The sequence below is a fragment of the Hibiscus syriacus genome, unplaced genomic scaffold (genome assembly GCF_006381635.1).
Source record: "Hibiscus syriacus cultivar Baekdansim isolate YM2019G1 unplaced genomic scaffold, ASM638163v2 tig00110458_pilon, whole genome shotgun sequence".
Taxonomy (NCBI): Eukaryota; Viridiplantae; Streptophyta; class Magnoliopsida; order Malvales; family Malvaceae; genus Hibiscus; species Hibiscus syriacus.
Genome location: NW_024062745.1, coordinates 2,782,019 through 2,802,214, shown reverse-complemented (window position 1 = coordinate 2,802,214; position 20,196 = coordinate 2,782,019). Strand labels below are relative to the sequence as shown.

General features: G+C 35.4%; 1 protein-coding gene across 1 annotated transcript; it reads left to right on the top strand.

Moving 5' to 3' along the window:
- The first annotated feature begins 17,478 nt into the window (after positions 1-17,478).
- Positions 17,479-19,830, top strand: LOC120126490 (vacuolar cation/proton exchanger 5-like). Its single transcript, XM_039144663.1, has 11 exons — positions 17,479-17,733; positions 17,806-17,873; positions 17,976-18,004; positions 18,086-18,276; positions 18,530-18,724; positions 18,817-18,963; positions 19,046-19,162; positions 19,250-19,303; positions 19,408-19,524; positions 19,605-19,699; positions 19,787-19,830. Coding segments are annotated over exons 1-11 (1,269 nt in total). The 3' UTR covers positions 19,788-19,830.
- Positions 19,831-20,196: the final 366 nt, after the last annotated feature.

The following is a 20,196-nucleotide window of genomic DNA, read 5'->3' as shown; positions in this document are numbered from 1 at the left end:
CAATAATAATTTTCAATTAGATTTCTATTTTTTTGATAAAAAATAAGAATTATATATAAATTAAGGGTCGGATGTGAATACAAATTTTTATCTCAAAATTTAAGTCGAGATTCAGATCATTTGAGATATATTTAAATTTGGATTGAATCAAATTTGGATAGAGAAATATAATTCTGGATTTGAGTCGAATTAATCAAAAATTCGGAAAGATATTGTTAGGAGGGGAGCACGAACCCTGAAATTAAATTAAGGATAACAAACAATTAGATAATTCTATTTTTATTAATTGGAATCGGAAGATATTAATCATTCCTCACATTTAATTGTACTTTTGAATTTAATATTTAATTTGGCATCGTTTTAGTAAATTTTAAAATATTTTATTAAAATGATATTTTTAAATAATTCAATCACGCCTAACAAAATTATAACAATTGTTTATTTTTTATGGATTTGAGTCGAATTAATCAAAAATTCGGAAAGATATTGTTAGGAGGGAGCACGAACCCTGAAATTAAATTAAGGATAACAAACAATTAGATAATTCTATTTTTATTAATTGGAGTCGGAAGATATTAATCATTCCTCACATTTAATTGTACTTTTGAATTTAATATTTAATTTGGCGGCTAAATTTATCGTTTTAGTAAATTTTAAAATATTTTATTAAAATGATATTTTTAAATAATTCAATCACGCCTAACAAAATTATAACAATTGTTTATTTTTTATTGAAAAATATAGAGTTTATTTTACCAATAAATCTGAATCCCTCAAAACGTACAAGATTCATGTTCTAAGAACATATGTAACATCTTTGTATGTTGGAGGGTTGGGGGAGGGGGAATCATGTAATTTGGTTGTGCGCACACTAGAAATTTTAAGATCAAAACTATTTTATTCAGTATAATAATATACGAGGTGGAAATGATATATGACACATAGTTTCATATATTTGGTGATTGTGGAATTAGTTTATTAGGCTATCAACAAATAAATAAAATGAATAAATATCGTACCATCATAATATAAAAAATAAATAGGTCCCGATGAAGAAATCTGATGCAATTTAATTTGCCTCCAGATTATTCATCTAACCTTGTAAAGGAAGTATCTGAAGAAGAAATTAAAAAAATCATTTTCAACCAAGAAAATGACAAAGCTCCAGGTCCTGATAGATTCACTCCATACTTTTTAAAAAAATCGTGGTCTATAGTTGGAGAAGACGTAATAAAAGCTATTAAATACTTCTTTCAAGTGACTTTCATCCTTCCAGTATTCAATGTTACTACTATTGCGTTGGTTCCAAAGGTCCCTAATCCCAACAAGGTTAGAGATTTTCGACCTACTGCTTTATTATATACAAGACAATTACAAAGATCTTAGTCAAAAGGTTGACAACTCTACTTCTGGAATAATCTCTCCCAACCAGTCATCTTTTGTAAAAGGAAGAAATATTGTTGACAACACCCTAATTGCTCAAGAATTGGTGAGAGGTTATGGAAGGAAATCTATCTCTCCTAGATGTGCCTTGAAAATTGACCTATATACTCCACTGGGGTTTCCTTTCTTCCATCCTTAATGCTTTACAACTTCCTAATACTTTCATTGGTTGGATTGAAACCTGCTTTACTGAAGCAAGATACTACGTTTCTTTCAATGGAAGTTTGATTGGCTTGTTCAAGGGTGCAAGGAGAATAAGATAATGTGACCCTCTTTCTCCAATCATATTTGTTCTTGTAATGAATGTTCTCTCCAGAATCCTCAACTTGGCTGCTGCCAGAGGTTTGTTTGGATACCACCCTAAATGCAAGAAGATCAGCCTCACTCACCTATCCTTTGCAGACGACCTACTTATCTTCTGTAAAGGAAACATTGAATCTGTTGCTGGAATCATTAGTGCCCTGGATCAATTCTATGAATTGTCTGGTCTAAAACTTAATGCTACCAAATGCGAACTATATACTGCTGAAATCTCTTTCAGGAATCTTGAACATATTTTACAATCTACGGGACTCAAATATGGATGATTGCCAGTGCGATACTTAGGGGTTCCTTTAGTCACAAGGAAACTCACTGAAAAGGATTGTGTATTTCTTATTGAAAAGATCAAATTAAGGCTTCATCACTGGTCGGGAAAACACTTGAGTTATGTAGGCATATTAGAGCTTATCAGAGCTGTCATCTTCAGTATAGCAAACTACTGGTGCAGACAATTAATTCTGCCTCAGACAATTATTAGCAGGATTGAACAAGTATGCTCTAGATTTTTCTAGAAAGGAACTGATAAAGCCGCCATTGGAGTAAGAGTTAGCTAGAAAAAAATCTGCCAACCGAAATCTGAAGGAGGACTTGGATTAAAAGATATCAAAACATGTAACCAAACGTGTATGATATAACTTATCAGGAACATCCTTGCATGAGAGAGATCATTGTGGGTAGCTTGGATCAAAAGCTACGTTATTAAAGATCAAGACTTTCTATTCATGGAGGTTAAAGCAAATTCTAGCTGGTGTTTCAGGCGCTTATTGAAACTTAGGGCAGTTGCTACTCTTGTTTTATCTACAGGATCTTCTAAAATAAAAGATTTATGGAAAGAAATACGAGTAAAAGGAGATAAAGTCTCATGGCACAAATTGATATGGTTTCCTCTACACATTCCCAAACATAGCATGATTACATGGATGGCGCTACTAGATAGACTCCCAACTAAAGAGAGACTCCTTAGAATGGGAATTGTTGATGATGGCTCATGTATAATCTGCAAAGCGGCTACGGAGACTAGGGATCACCTGTTCAGTGACTGTACTCTGGCACTTTCCATATGGAATAATATTCTTAATCTCTCTGGTTTAGGCACTTCTCCTTTAACATGGGTGACCATGTTAGAATGGGCCTGTAGTGCTTGGAAAGGTAAGTCCCTTCTTACTACCATCTTGAAACTTGCTTGGTGCGCTTTTATTTATTCCATGTGGGAGGAAAGAAATAGAAGACTATACCGAGAAAGTACAAGAAGTGTGGAAGAAATTGTGAACTCTATTAAGGAGATTGTAGGCATTCAATTAAGAGAAATGAATATAAATAGATTAGATAGTATGAATATTTACTTTTGTAATCGTTGGGGAGTTTAACCATCGATTTTGTTGTAAGTAGGATGTAATTTATCCCATTTATAAGATATTTTTTGTAGTAGAATTATGCATATTGGGTAGTAAAATTAAAATTATCCAAAAAAAAAAAAAAATAGGTCATTATAAAAATTATAAATGTTAGATCAAAATAGAAATAAAACATACGTAAGAGATGAGAATTAATGTGGTTGGATCTTATCTACTTTCATGGATAGAAAGAATAATAGTTCACCATAAACATAGAGATTAGGAAGAATATAAATACATGATATCCGATATATCCTAAAAATTTGATATATATATATATACTAAACTTCGTTGTACCCCAAAACAATTTCACAATATCCCTACAAAACTCATATTTACAACGCAAAGCTATAAAAACTAAAAAAAAAATTATATCCCTCCAAAATAATTTCTCTCTCATAATTTTAAAGTTTAAGACATACTTCATTTTTATATAGGCAAATACTTATCATAGAAAAAGCTAAATTCATATAATTTATAACCTAAAATACCCTCTTGTTTGAAAACAAAAGTTGAAATCCATTTATGGGAGATGATCTCACGTTGTACATCCTTCCCCCTAAGACTCACCAACTTTGTCCCTATCTTCTTCTTCTTTTTCTCCTTTCTTTCTTCTCAAGAATTTCATCCCCATTTTCAAGCTTTCATTTAAGCCCCTATAATCAAGATTTTGCCATAGAAACCAATAGTGAGTTTTAGTGAGGGTTTAAGAAATCAATTGATTCTAGCTTTTTTTTTGTGGATTTAAGTTATAAGAAGTGTTCTTAACTTCAATCCAAGCTCCTATATGAGTTAGTAACCCTTTTTCTTATATTTGATTAGTGAAAGAATTGAGATAAAGCTCAAAGGCTAGAGGGAAAGAGAAATTTACCCTTGGGTGATTGAAGGATATTTCTAGCAACTAAGAGACTAATGTAACACATTCATAACTTCTCCGTACCATTTGTGAGTCATTAGAATGCATTCTAGCTAGAGAGTTGAGTTATAAAGCATGATTGAGCATCCATGGTAGATTCCATGTTTTGGTAAAATTTCATCCCCATCTTTCAAGCTTTCATTTAAGCCCCAATAATCAAGATTTTACCATAGAAACCAAAAATGAATTTTAGTGAGGTTTAAGAAACAATTGATTCCAGCTCGTTTTTTTATGGATTTAAGTTCTAAGAAGTGTTCCTAACTTCAATCCAATCTCCTATATGAGTTAGTAACCATTTTTCTTATATTTAATTAGTGAAAGAAGTGAGATAGAGCTCCAAGGCTAGAGGGAAGGGGAAATTGACCCTTAGGTGATTGGAGGATGTTTCTAGCAGCTAAGAGACTAAGTAACACATTCATAACTTCTTCATACCATTTGTGAGTCATTAGAATGCTTTCTAGCTAGAGAGTTGAGTTATAAAGCATGATTGAGCATCCATGGTAGATTTCATGTTTTGGTGTTTTTAGCATGTTCTAAAGCCTTTTTTATGACCTTTGTATCACACATAAGACTTTAATAATGTTTGGGACCTCAGTAGGACATCTTGGGTAACTTTGGGAGTCAACTTCGTGTCTAAACAGGGCATATCTGGGTTTGGGTATCGGTACTGGAAAAACAATACTGATATTGTTCATGCGAGGAACAAAATGAGGGGAATTTAGTATAAGAGTATTGATACTCATTCATTGAGTATCGATACCGTAGGCTCGATCTCGATACTTGCAGGAGGGGTTTCGAGACTGAGGGTAGAGTATTGATACCCCTAATAGGGGTATCGATACCGAGGTATATTTTCAAAACATCGAAGCAAAAATTAGTATTGGTACTCACAGAGTGTATACCAGTATCGATACTTCCATTCCACCTTAGTTAAAAATTAATCGTTAGTATCGATACCCGAGGGTGAGTATCGATACTAGTGAGTTGATATCGATACCAAGGGACTCAGTATCGGTACCCGCGTATATTTTTGGACAAATAGTCCAAGAGAATTTGAAAAAATGCCAAGGGACCCAAAAGTACTCAAATTACTCTCAAATAAACTACAAGTGAGAACCATTATAAAAAGTAGTTAAAGCTAAAAACATGAATTATCTAGGATCTAGGATGACATAAAACTAGCCTTGGTTTATGCTCAGGAAAACAATCAAGACACCTGAGTAACTTTAGTAAATGCTATGGTTCCGAGAAAAAGAATTTGTTCGGATATCTTTAGGTGGTGTGCGAGGCACTTTAAAAAGGACTAATTAGGGCGTGAGGCCCGAACACTCACAAGAGGTGGGTTAGTTGTAGAGATTTCATGCCTTACGTTAGGTAGACTAGAGGGGTGTGTGAGCTTCGAGATTCAAATCCCTCAACCACACCATGATGTCTACCCTAGAGCAGAGTGAAGTATACAAGTATGCTCACTAATTTGTTTTCCTCAGCAAATATGATTTTATTAAGGATTGCCTAAGTTGGATGCCTCGTTAGAAACCTCCCTAAACCTATATAGAGAAAAAGAGTACACCACAACTATGAAATAAGTACAACTCAGAGAAATACAAAACCGACAACCAAGTTCAAAAAGACACTTTGAGAAACCTAACAAAAGCTGACAACAACAAAAACCACAACAAACAACAAAACAATTTTAAATCTTATACACCAAGGATCTTAAGGATCAATAAGCATAATAAAGTTTTTGTTTGTATCGCCAAGATAAGCATCAATGAATAAACCTTTGCAACGAACTCAATTATTCTACCCAAAGAAACTATCGGCCACAATACTCAAGATGCATTAAACATCCATAAGGAATCAATCATCAACTTTTTGTGAGATTACATGACTCCTCGAGCTCCTGCTCACTGAAATTTCCTTGAGCTCTAAGTTGCTTCTCCATGTCCTCCTACAGTTGAAACATGGCAATTGCACCTGTTGCAGTTGTTACTTGGGATTTAATAAAATGACCTTTGTTTCTAAACCACTCAGCATCAAATGGAACACCCATGTATATCGCTTTCTTCCCAAGATCTTTTGCTACATGTCTTACATAGATATAGCCAATTGTATTCAACATATCAACACTATAAGCTGCACTCAAGAGCCTTAATACTTCAGCTTTGCATGCTGGACAAAATCCTCTTTGTTTCCTTGCACGTATAGATTTAGATTGTCTTTCAACAACTGAGCAAGCTCTTCTTCTCTTTCCTTCTAAACAACCCTTATGTTGCCACTCTAAACCCACCAACCATACCCAACAACTAACAATCACAAAGCAACATGCTAGAAAGGAAAACTAATAGCACAAACCAACCAAGCAAATCTCTTCAATCCAGGCAGTAAACAACATGAAACCATCATACAGTCAATAGACCAACCCTTTAAACAACACCTTGAAAAACAAAGGACGATCTTTTCAGGTGAAGAAAAACCTCTACAGCAATTTATTTTGTCAAAGCTACAAAACAACCCTAATTGAAACTCTTAACTCGAAAGCAAACAACTCCCCCACACTATTTCGAACCTTCATCATAATCTAAACTTATATGTAAACAAAAGAGATCTACATAACACCAACAATTACTCAATTGTAAAAAAAAAGTGCATGAAAAGGACGAGATTCTGCACGCCCAACTCCTACACACAACCACGACCTGGACAACAAACAAAGAAACTGCACTCGACCAAAAATGAAACACCTAGAAGCTACTCAACCCCACCACTACAGCAACCAAAACAAAGATCAAGCATTAATCCTCCCAATCCATAACTAGTTTTTAGCGCATTTAATCAAATCAAAGCCCGTAAATTAACTTAAAACAACATCATTAAGGAGATACGCTACCTAAGTGCATCTGAGACTAATAAGAGCCAAATATTTTTCAACTTTCCATGGAATTGATAAGCAAAGCACCAATGGAAAAACAATCATCCACAATGCATGAAACACCCTAAGCAGGGTTTTAAAAAACAGTCCACGACCGCGATTTTGGCCGCGATATAGCGGTTTTGCCGCCGTCCGATTTACCCGCGACGGCCACAATCACGGTAAATCCGAAATAACTGAAAACGCGCCCGCCCCGCGATTTGAAACCCTGACCCTAAGGACCCTCAACGAAAGACAAAATTCTACCCATAAGTAATTGATAACCAAGCAGTTAACACAACAAGATCCGCTTCCTCTAAACCCACTCTACACTAGTAACAAAGACATTTCAAAATTTTCACCTCCAATCCACAACAAAGCAAGCTAGTAGGAAATGACAGACCTCCTATTTATGTTCGATTCAATTGAAGATAGGTTTTGAACCACACCACAACTATTCCCCCCGATTTACCACAAGCACCAGTAGCCCTGAAATCAAAATCATCGTCTAACTAGAAATTGCGAACATCTAGATTTCTAACATTCATTCCTTTTTTCCTACAATAGTAGCGACTCAACTTTGTTGTTCTTCAGTAATAAAAACGAAGGGCTAAAGACTTATCCACTTCATATGATCTACAAATATTCCATGACAATAACCTCATTTTACTACCAAAACAACAATGCATACCAATCAACCCTAACACTACTAAAAGAGAAGAAAAATTTTAAGCGAGCACAAGGGAGATCAATTCATTCATAGCACCAATTTCATTACCAATTACTTGGATACCCAGTTTTCCCCTCAATTCCAACGTCCACACAACCTCCTTTTTTGCCGCAAGCCACATTCTCTTAATGTCGATATCCGATAACGAGCGTCCATAAAGTTCAGAATCTTCCAAGTTCATACCCTTAGACTTGATCTTCTTAATAGCTCTATCCTTTTTTTTTTCCAACTTAGATAGAACTTTATCTTGCATACTCAATAAAGACCCGTATTTCCTCACTCCAATAACTATACTGACCTTTTCAAATTCGGGGAAAGAGAAAGCTGAGTCGACATCCACATGGTCACTTTTAGAGGATCCTGAGTCAGATTGCCCTAAGGTACCTTTTCCATTTAGACGTTCATTCATTTTCCCATCAAATTTTGTGGCCCATGGAACCGATCCAGGATTCAACCCACTGACATTTAAGACACAAAAACCCATACTCAAAATATCTTTCAAGGCTTTTGGGTTCAACCGGTCTATCTCACCTTCAATTAAAGGGCTCACTGGCATCAACTTGTAAATTTTTCAGTAGTGACTCAATCAATTTAACAGCTCCATCGCCACTAATACCCATATTTAGGCCCAATAGAGAATCTCTTCAATTGGTTCAAGGTTATCAGACATGTGATTGTTACTTCTTAAATTAGTCTCCAATAGTGCTCTAGAACACTCCATTAGATTAATGTCATTTATCTTTTTGCCACCATCATCATTACTTTCGACATGCCTCTTCCCTAGATCGTCAACATTCAATGCATCTTCAACTCCATAGGGCTGCCATGGCTTCCAGGTTTTACTGGTGACGCTTCAGCATCTTTTTCTACATAGGACGACTTCGAAGACTTGTTCTCATAATCTTTTACTTTCACTATTGTTTCAGCTTTATACTCAAAGCCAAGTTCCCTTATCCCTATTTCATACGTCATGTTTCCTACCACCAACTCTACCACTTCCATTAATCGAGCTCTCTATTTGGTGGTGATAACGATAGAAACCTTTTCACAATCTAGCCTATGATCCATATTTTCCACAAAAGCTTCAAAATTCCCCCATAAAGCTGTCAGTTTCCTCAGCGTTGTGTCATTCCAACAGTGAACATGAATGCCAGAAAATTCAATCCAAGTTACCCGCTCCACCTCTTTTAATGATTCAGACCATGGTTTAATGTCCATGAAGATTTCTCTGAAGTAGGACCACTCGAGATCCTCTAAAAATAGATACAACTCTTCTTCAAACAAGAGTAATTTTTGCCCCCAATCCTCTAAACCTTTATATCCCCAAGTCCCCACTTAATCAACCTCGTCGAAATACTGCTTACACTACAGACTGAAGCCATCGTACCCAAGAGGCACCTTCTTTCATCTGCATTGAATATACGATATACATGTAATCTTATATAAATGCGTACATATAGTTTGTTAACATGTAGCATACATGCAATGCATGACCATCCATGAAGTTGGTCCACTTAACTACGTACCACTGTCGACCAGTTTTTTCAGTTTGGCTTTTGATTTGTTCCATAATTATGTATTTTTTTCTTCTGTTTTTGTTTTTGTTTTGTGTTACTATAGTATTTAAGTTATTAAAAAGTGATCATAATTCTCTAAAATAATAATAGTTTGTTTTAGGTATATTTTGACATATTTTGTGCATTCCTATCATGTTTGCATTAGTTTTCTTCGCGTTTGGTATATTTTGACATATTTTGTGCATTCCTATCATGTTTGCATTAGTTTTCTTCGCTGTTTTCTAAGTAGTATTTATTAATGTTATATCTCAATTTATTCTATATTTTCTATTAATTTTAGCCCTAAGTTCATCTAGTCTAAAACCATAATATATATGCTATGCGTTAATAAAAATTGGGTGAACTATACCCGTTAGTGACCAAACTGTAAGAATAATTTTGTTTCGGTCACCAAACTACAAAAAAAAACATTTAATTTCATCGTTAATAGTTTTGATCACTTTTTCATTGAATCGTTAATAAAAATTATAAAAAAATATTCTCCAGTCGGTATGATAATAACAATAATTTAATCATTAATGATATTAAAATCATTTTAATAGAATCTTATGTTTAAATAAATTTAATCACATATATTTATAAGCCCCTATCAATTTAATTCTTAAATTTATCATCATAATCCATCATCAATCCAAGTATCATCGGCTGAATTATTTGGTTCAACAAGTGGGGCGGCTAATAGTCAAATTTGGCCACCAAATTGATAAAAAAATATAGATGGTAAAACTACACATTTAGTCATTATACTTTAGGGTATTTACAAGATTAAGTCCTTAAGATTTAGCTATAAATACCCTAGCCTATTTAGCTTCAAAACCATCCCAAAGCATTCTAGCTTTCTTACAATACTAGAGAGAATTTAGAGAGTTTCTTGAGAGTTGTTTTCTCCTTTTTATCAAGAGAGAATTATTATTGTTTTCTCCTTGGTAGATCGAGAGAGGTTGTAATTCCTATTTTCTCATAGTGAAATTCTTCTACCGTTACCCGTGGTTTTTACCCTATTTTATTTAGGGGTTTTCCACGTAAATTTTGTGTCTTCTTTATCTTCATTTTTATTTTCTCAAATTATCAGTTGTATTTTTGCTCTATCTGATATACGTCTTCCGCAACAATTGGTATCAAAGCTAGATCTTCCGCAACAATTGGTATCAAAGCTAGATTAAAGTGTGTAATATCTGCTTATTGTCTTTGTGGTTGCCACCAAAAGGTGGATCCTCCAATATGAAAATAGAAGTTATTACCCATTCTTTTAAGTTCCAGAAACTATTCACGATAGTGAAATAGTGGGAGCTATCCGTAAAAGAAGCTAAGCAACGAATTTGATATTGAAAAATTCAATGGGAGAAATTTCTCATTGTGGAAATTGAAGAGAAGGCCATCCTAAGGAAGACGATGTCTAGCGGCTATCAATGAAAGGCCGGTGGATTTCACAGATGACATCAAATGGAACGAGATGGACGGGAATGCTATGCAAACTTTCATCTAGCATTAGCAGATGAAGTATTGTAAGTATCGAGGAGAAGAAGACAGCTAAGATATAGGATCATCTCACCAAATTGTACGAGCCACATCGCTGCACAATAAAATTTTCCTTAAGAGGAAATTGTACACTCTCCGATGCCAGAATCTACTTCAGTGACGGAGCACTTAAATACACTGAACACCTTATTTTCTCAGCTTACATCCTTAAGCTATAAAATAGGATAACAAGAATGTGCTGAACTTCTACTTCAAAGTTTACCGGATTCGTACGATCAACTCATCATCAACTTGACAAACAGTAATGTCACCAGTCTAGTCTTCGATGACGTTGCAGCTGCTGTTCTACAAGAAAATCGGCGCACAATAGGAAGACAGACAAGTAAATATGCAACAAGCAGAAGCGTTGACAACAATGAGAGGGAGATCAATAGAACGTGGCCAAAGCAGCAGTCACAAACATGGTAGATCGAAGTCAAGAAGAAAAAAGAATTTAAAGTGCTACCACTGTGAAAGAAGGGTCACTTGAAGAAGGATTGTTGGAGTCTAAATAAAATCTCCAATCCACAAGGCAATACCGCAAACACTTCAGATGATGGAGATGCTCTATGTTGTGAAGCGTTAACCACCGTGGAAGGTAGAAAACGATTTGCAGATATATGGCTCATTGACTCGGGAGCAACATATCACATGGCCTCAAGAAGAGAATGGTTCCATCAGTATGAACCTGTCTCAAGAGGATCTGTGTATAGTTGCAATGATCATGCCTTAGAGATCATTGGCGTGGGAACCATCAAATTGAAGATATACGATGGAACAATCAAAGATGTTCGAGATGTGCGGCACGTAAAAGGCCTGAAGAAAAATTTATTATCCTATGGATTGTTGGATAATAATGCAAGCAAGATTGAAACACGTAAAGGAATCATGAAGGTGTTCCGTGGAGCGCTTTTGGTGCTGAAAGGCGAAAATATAGCAACAAACTTGTACATGCTGAAGGGAGAGTCTTTGCTAGAAGTAGAAGCCTCTGTTGCCTCATGTAGTTCAGATTCTGCAATGTTATGGCATCAGAAACTTGGACACATGTCAGAGCAAGGAATGAAAGTCCTTGTGGAACAAAACCTACTTCCAGGCTTAACAAAGGTAACACTTCCTTTGTGTGACCATTGCATAACAAGTAAGCAGCACCGGTTGAAATTCAACAAATCAAATTCTAGAGGTTAAAGTGTTCTAGAATTGGTTCACTCTGACGTATGGCAAGCACCAGTTACATCCCTAGGTGGAGCAAAATATTTTGTCTCATTTATTGATGACTACTCTAGGAGATGTTGGGTGTACCCTATTAAGAAGAAGTCAGATGTGTTTTCAACTTTCAAAAACTTCAAAGCGCGGGTGAAACTTGATTCTGGAAATAAGATCAAGTGTTTCAGAACAAATAATGGAGGAAAATACACAAGCGAAGAATTTGATGACTTTTGCAAGAAAGAAGGCATCAAAAGACAGTTCACAGTGGCGAACACTCCTCAACAAAATGAAGTGGCAGAGCGGATGAACATAACCTTGTTAGAAAGAACAAGAGCAATGTTGAGGGAAGCATGCCTAGAAAAATCATTCTGGGCAGAAGCAGTCAATACCGCCTGTTATTTGGTGAATCGAGCTCCATCAACTGCAATAGAGCTGAAGACACAAATGGAGATGTGGACTGGTAAACCAGTTGATTGTTCAAACCTCCGTGTATTTGGAAGTATTGTGTACATGATGTACAACACCCAAGAAATTTCAAAGCTAGATCCAAAATCCAGGAAATGCAAATTCTTGGGGTATGTTGATGGAGTAAAGGGGTATCACTTGTGGGATCCTACTGCCCGTAAAGTGATCATTAGTAGGGATGTTATCTTTGTAGAAATACACAAGAAAAGAAGACGATGACAGCGTTGAAAAGTCAGAGACTACACAAATACATGTGGAAAAGAAGTTTGAACAAGGAGATTCTTCTGAAGCAGAACCAGCACATGATGAACAAGAACCAGAGAGTTCTGAAGCTCCAACAACTCGTCAATCAGATCGTGTGAGAAGACGTCCCAATTGGCACTCAAATTATGTTATAGAAGGAAATGTTGCATACTGTCTTTTAACAGAGGATGGTGAGCCATCAACATATCAAGAGGCAATAAACAGATCAGATGTTTCACTGTGGATGATGGCGATGCAAGAAGAAATCGAAGCCCTTCATAAAAATAATACATGAGACCTTATGCCACTGCCACAAGGAAGGAAGCCAATTGGTAACAAAATGGGTCTTCAAAATCAAGCGAAATGGTGACGATCAAGTTGAGAGGTATCGTGCAAGACTGGTGGTCAAAGGATATGCTCAAAAAGAAGGTATTGATTTCAATGAAATATTTTCTCCTGTGGTTAGACTAACAACGGTTCGAGTAGTCTTGGCAATGTGTGCTACATTGAACTTACATCTAGAGCAGCTAGATGTTAAAACAACTTTTCTTCATGGAAATCTTGAAGAAGAGATTTACATGCTCCAGCCTGAAGGTTTTGAAGAAAAAGAAAAGAAGAACTTGGTTTGCAGGTTTAACAAATCTCTGTGCGGTCTAAAGCAGGTGCCGAGGTGTTGGTATAAGAGATTTGATTCCTTCATTATGTGCCTTGGATACAACAGACTTAATGCAGACCCTTGTGCTTATTTCAAGAGGTCTGGTGATAACAATTTTGTTATATTACTGTTGTATGTGGATGACATATTGGTTGCAGGACCCAACAAAGATCATATTGAAGAATTGAAGGCACAACTGGCTAGGGAATTTGAAGTGAAGGACTTAGGATCAGCAAACAAGATTCTAGGGATATAAATTCACCGAGACAGAAGTAATAGGAAGATTTGGCTTTTACAAAAGAATTACTTGAAGAAGATCTTGTCACGATTCAACATGCAAGATTGTAAGCCAATTTCTACCTCTCTTCCTATTAACTTCAAATTATCCTCCAGTATGAGTCCTAGCAGTGAAGAAGAGAGGATGAAGATTTCTCGAGTACCGTATGCATCAGCAGTGGGAAGTTTAATGTTCGCTATGATATGCACAAGACCAGACATTACACAAGCAGTGGCAGTGGTTAGTTGGGTACATGGCGAATCCAGGAAAAGAGCATTGGAATACAGTAAAGAGGATCCTAAGATACATCAAAGGGACCTCAAATATTGCATTATGTTACGGAGGATCAAACTTACTAATCAATGGTTTGTAGATTCTGACTATACAGGGGATTTGGATAAAAGCAAATCTACTACATGATATGTGTTCAAAGTTGCTGGTGGAGCTGTAAGCTGGGTTTCAAAATTGCAGTCAGTTGTGGCTACATCCATAACAGAGGCAGAATATGTAGCAACTACATAAGTCAGTAAAGAAGCAATTTGGTTGAAGATGCTATTGGAGGAGCTTGGGCACAATCAAGATTATGTCTATCTGTTTTGTGACAGTCAATGTGCCTTGCATCTAGCAAGGAATCCAGCATTTCATTCAAGGACAAAGCACATACGGGTTCAATACCATTTCATTCGTGAAAAGGTGGAAGAAGGAACGATAGATATGCAGAAGATCCATACCAAAGACAACATAGTAGATTTCATGACGAAGGCGATCAACGCAGATAAATTTACCTGGTGTCAATCCTCCTGTGGCCTGTCAGAGACGTAAGCAACATGATGGTACAAGGTAGAAAGAATGGTGTGAAGATATGATTGTTCCAATGAAATCTTCAAGTGGGAGATTATTGAAAGTAAACAAAAACGGTTGAATTATTTGGTTCAAAAGTGGGGCGGCTAGTGGTCAAATTTTGCCACCAAATTGATAAAAAAAATTGATGGTAAAACTACACATTTAGTCATTGTACTTTAGGGTATTTATAAGATTAAGTCCTTAAGATTTAGCTATAAATACCCTAGCCCATTTAGCTTCAAAACCATCCCAAAGCATTCTAGCTTTCTTCCAAAACTAGAGAGAATTTAGAGAGTTTCTTGAGAGTTGTTTTCTCCTTTTTATTAAGAGAGAATTATTATTGTTTTCTCCTTGGTAGATCGAGAGAGGTTGTAATTCCTATTTTCTCATAGTGAAATTCTTCTACCGTTGCCCGTGGTTTTTACCCTATTTTATTTAGGGGTTTTCCACGTAAATTTTGTCTTCTTTATCTTCATTTTTATTTTCTCAGATTATCAGTTGCATTTTTACTCTTTTTGATAACCGTCTTCCACAACATCATCACCATACCCACATATTTTCTATTCATCAATAATTCAATACCTGCACATGGACAAACTGAAAACAATTTTTTTTGAATAAGAATGTTGCTTCTTTTGGAGTTTTATTATTTATGCATCCAATCACTTTCTATACCAATACTTTCTTGCTTCATCATTGTTGGCACATGGTTCAAAATGTTATATCAACATCATGCTCCTGGTATAAAATGCTTTTCAATAACGCACACTTTCAGCAACATAAAGAGATGAAAATTCATCTCAAAAAGAATAATAAGAGAAATAAATGAGCATAGATCATCAAAGAATTGTAAATATGCATTAATAGTTTCATTGTGATGTGTCTGTTTCTGTTTTATACTGCAAAAAAAAAAAAAAATGGGGTCTCAACTTAGCTGGCTGAATAGGAGACGGACAAAACATTAGTAGTACCAAACTAATTACTCAAGTAACTAAATTATTGTGTTGTTGGTGGGGATGCACTCCAGAGGTTTTTGCTGTCCGTTTATTTTTTTCTGACATTATGGTAATTTTAATTCTTAATATATATATATACGAACTAAACGATATTAATGGTTAAGAGATTATTGTTTTCTCTTAAGGTCCCGAATTAGAGTATGACGTCAGTAAGGGTGTAGGGACGGACGCAGAATTTTATGTTAGGGGAAAAACTTGAACTTTTAAAATTTTAATAGATTAACTTGAACTTATAAAATTTTAAGGGACGAAAACATATTTTTAATAAAAAACGCATAAAAAAATTAAAATATATAATAATTTTAAAATTCGAGGGGCCGATTGCTCACACTCCCCTCGGTTAATCCTTGTAGAAATGTCTAAAAATTTATTGTAAAATAATTAAAAGTTTTTTGAATAAATATTATATTTTATTCGCCTATAATGATGTAATTTTTTTATATATATCTAACATTCAATTTTTTTAAAAAAAGTCAAATTACTTTTGTTAATGAAAATTTTAATTAAAATATTAAATTTGTAATCATTTTGAGATAACGGATCACTCGTACTTCCTTGTTAAAATTAAATTATATATCACATTAACAAATAATTTTCTAAAAAACATTTAATTTTTTTAAAAAATAATTATTAAAATATTTTAAAATATATATATAGAGAGAGTAAAGGAACAGTCACGTGGATCTAAATTTATCACCATTCGTTTTTCCCCTTTTCTTTGTATCTTATGATAAAGCTCCAGCAATTCAATCGGTCTAAGATTCTATAGATTTGTTTTTATTCTGAATGATTGCATGTGAATAATTGAATACGAAAACAGGGTCTAATAATATTAAAGAATTAATAATTAAAAATTTTAAAAATTGGGTAAACTTTTAAATATATACAAAAATTAAATGCTTTAAAATTAAATATCTTAATTTATTAAACTGCATTCTAGTCACTCACTTTTAATAATTTTGGAGTTTGAAACTTATATATAAAATATAATATAACAAAATTAATTCTTAAATAATAAAAATGTAATATATACGAACATACACACTGAAAATGATGGGACAGAGAAGTAGTTTAGTATATGCTTAGTCTTAGTCCTATATATAGATAGATAGATATATATGTATATATCGATCCTCCAAGGCGTTTCTGTTGCAGCCGAAGTGTGTACGTGGGAGATGGAGGCCAGCATTCCTTTGCTGTGGCAAAAGTAGTACATTCTCCTTAACGGAAAAGGTTGATTTCATCTTATATATATTATATATATATATATATATAACGTATGTAATGTATTAATTGTATGTATACATGATATAGTGGATTGATGTGTTGCATGCACGTCCTGCATGTCCATCCACGTAACTACGTACCAGTACTGTTGATCAGCTTTTTCAGCTCCCCTTCTGATTTTGTTGAATGATTCAGCAAGGTAACGGTAAAGGGTGCATATTTTAGGGACTGATTCAAGCTCGAGTTTAAGTAGGAGTAGGAGTGATTTTTGGAAACGCGTGGCTCGCAATTCTGCACTTAAATGGTTGGAAGCTTGGTTTTTTTTTTTCTTTGTTTTATACTAGGTAGCTGAATCAGAACTACATGTTAATTCCCAATACTTACAACTTTTGGATCATCTTCAGCATATAGACATGGTAAACTATGAAATTTCTGGTTATGTGGGGTGAATTTGTTCTGCAACTTGCGTGCAGTGATACGAGTTAACACATGGAATCATGTTCGAAAATCGAAAAATAATTAGATATTTGTGTATATATTCATTGATGAGAAGCTAGTAATTTTTTTAAAAAAGTACAAGGTGATGGATTACAAGCTGCGAATGTTGGGGGTGAAAGTGAAATCCCATCTTAAAGTAAGTTATTTAATTAATTAGTTCATGCATTGCATTGAATTGGCACCTTTTTGATGCAGACTTGATTTGGCTTCTAATTAACCAATTCATTGATTAATGAAGATGGACTCAGGAGACAATAGGTACATTCATGTGGTTGACGACGACACCAACGATCCTGAAGCAACAGAATCCGAAGCCGAACAGCCACGACGAGTTCAAGCATTTTCCGTAATACTGGAAGAAGGAGGTGACAGGAAACCTATAGGGACTGTCATATATAAGAGTATATACACAGTAATTCTGTCAAAGAAATTTAACGTGCTGATTCCCTTCGGACCTCTAGCAATCCTTGTCCAGAAAAAGACTAATCGAGACGTGAGTTCCATTCATTTATTTTATTGTACTCAATGGATTTTCTAGCTGATGAGTTGTCACATTAATACGCAGGGCTGGGTCTTTATTATTGGTTTACTGGGTATAATGCCGTTGGCAGAGCGGTTGGGTTATACCACAGAGTAAGGACTAAGGATTCATATATAGATCTTTATTCCCAGTATATATTTCTCTTAATTTTCGATATCAGAGAGGTTTTTTATATAGTTCTCCTCTCATTATAGGCAGTTGGCTTTTTACAGTGGACCTACAGGTATGTATATTGTTGTACATGTACATACATGTGTGTGTATGTATATGTGTATGAACTTGAATTCTGGAGTGAAATTTGCAGTTGGGGGTCTTCTAAATGCTACATTTGGGAATGCGACGGAACTTATTATATCGATTTATGCATTAAGAACTGGAAGGATACGTGTAGTTCAGCTGTCGTTGCTCGGGTCGCTCCTGTCGAACTTGTTGTTCGTTCTCGGGATTGCATTCTTCTCCGGTGGGATTGTTCGAAAGGATCAGTTTTTCGACAAGGCAACTGCTGTTGTGAATTCAGGGCTTCTGTTGATGGCAATGATTCTGGAGTGAAATTTGCAGTTGGGGGTCTTCTAAATGCTACATTTGGGAATGCGACGGAACTATTATATCGATTTATGCATTAAGAACTGGAAGGATACGTGTAGTTCAGCTGTCGTTGCTCGGGTCGCTCCTGTCGAACATGTTGTTCGTTCTCGGGATTGCATTCTTCTCCGGTGGGATTGTTCGAAAGGATCAGTTTTTCGACAAGGCAACTGCTGTTGTGAATTCAGGGCTTCTGTTGATGGCAATGATGGGACTACTCTTTCCAGCAACACTCCACAGCACAGGCACCGAAGTGCATTTTGGGATATCAGAGTTGGCTCTTTCAAGAGTTAGTAGCTGTGCCCTGATTCTAGTCTATGCCATCTCCATCATTTTCCAGTTAAAGAATCTAAATGACATGGTGAACATCCATCATAGCCATTAATTTTCTCTTTACCATTGCCGTTCTTTTGACGTTTTTATTACCGCTTTTGACAAACGATACGAAATCAGGAAGGAAGTCAGGCTGCAGAAATCATAGATGGCGATGAAGACGAAGAAGCAGGTCCCGAGATCTCGAAATGGGAATCCGTGATCTGGCTAACAATTACAGCAGCTGCAATTTCGATCCTATCGGAATATCTGGTTGATGCCATTGAGGTACTATAGGTGTTCACATTCCTCTTGTATGATATGGCCTTAGATTTTCTCTTTTTTGACATAAATGTACATGTTTTTGCAGGGAACATCTCTATCATGGGGTGTACCAGTTGCTTTCATTACTGTAATCTTGCTTCCAATAGGAGGAAACACAGCAGCAGTTACCACTTCAGTCATGTTTGCATTGAAAGACAAACTTGTAAGAGATTAATTTTCCAATTAATAATACTCAAATTTGTATCGCTTATCATTTGCAGTATATTGAAATACCATTTTTTTTTCTCAGGATGTGTCTTTGGGAGTGGCAATAGGGTCATCAACGCAGATTTCTATGTTCATAGTAGGTGACTTTTGATTTGAATAAAGGTCATATATATATATATATGTATGTATGCATGTATGTGTTCTAACATTTTTGTTATCGCTTCCATCGGTTCACCATAGATTCCCTTTTGTGTGGTAACTGGATGGATATTTGGTTTCCCTGTGGATTTGAACTTTCAACCTTTTGAGACAGCAACTCTGTTCATGACTGTTCTATTTGTAGCTTTCATAACTCAGGTATGTATGTATGTATGCATGCATGCATGTATGTATGTATGTATGTATGTTAATGATATATTTGCATTTGCATTTTGCAGGAAGGAACTTCTAATTACTTCAAAGGTCTGATGCTGCTTTTCTGCTATTTCCTAGTGGCTGCAAGCTACTTCGTACATGAAGACCCTTCCACTTGGTTAGTAATTTTTGATATATTAGAATTGAAAGCATGAGCCATGGATATGGTCATGCATGATTTAACTGACTAATCAAAATTTTGCAGATACATCTGATGCAACTCAGCTCATGCAACAATCATTTTATCACAGCTTACTTAGCTAATAGCTAGTGATCGTTAGTTACTAAACAAAGACTTTTATCTTTTGGTTTATTTTTTGTGTATAATTAAATCAGAACTGAAATTTGATATGTACAATCGAATCAAATTAAGGTTTATATGTTATAATGCTTGTTGGATGGTAGTACCTAAATAAAGATACATGTATCTTACAATTTTATTGCCAGAATAATCTATGTTTATCTCAGAAAGATGATGTATTTTATCACCAAAGATAACTACAACTATCTTACAACTTGAGCACCATGACGTACATCCGAACCCATGACGTACATCCGAACCCATGACGAACTGGAAAGGCTTATGGTCAGAGATGGATCGAGGGATAGCGGCGG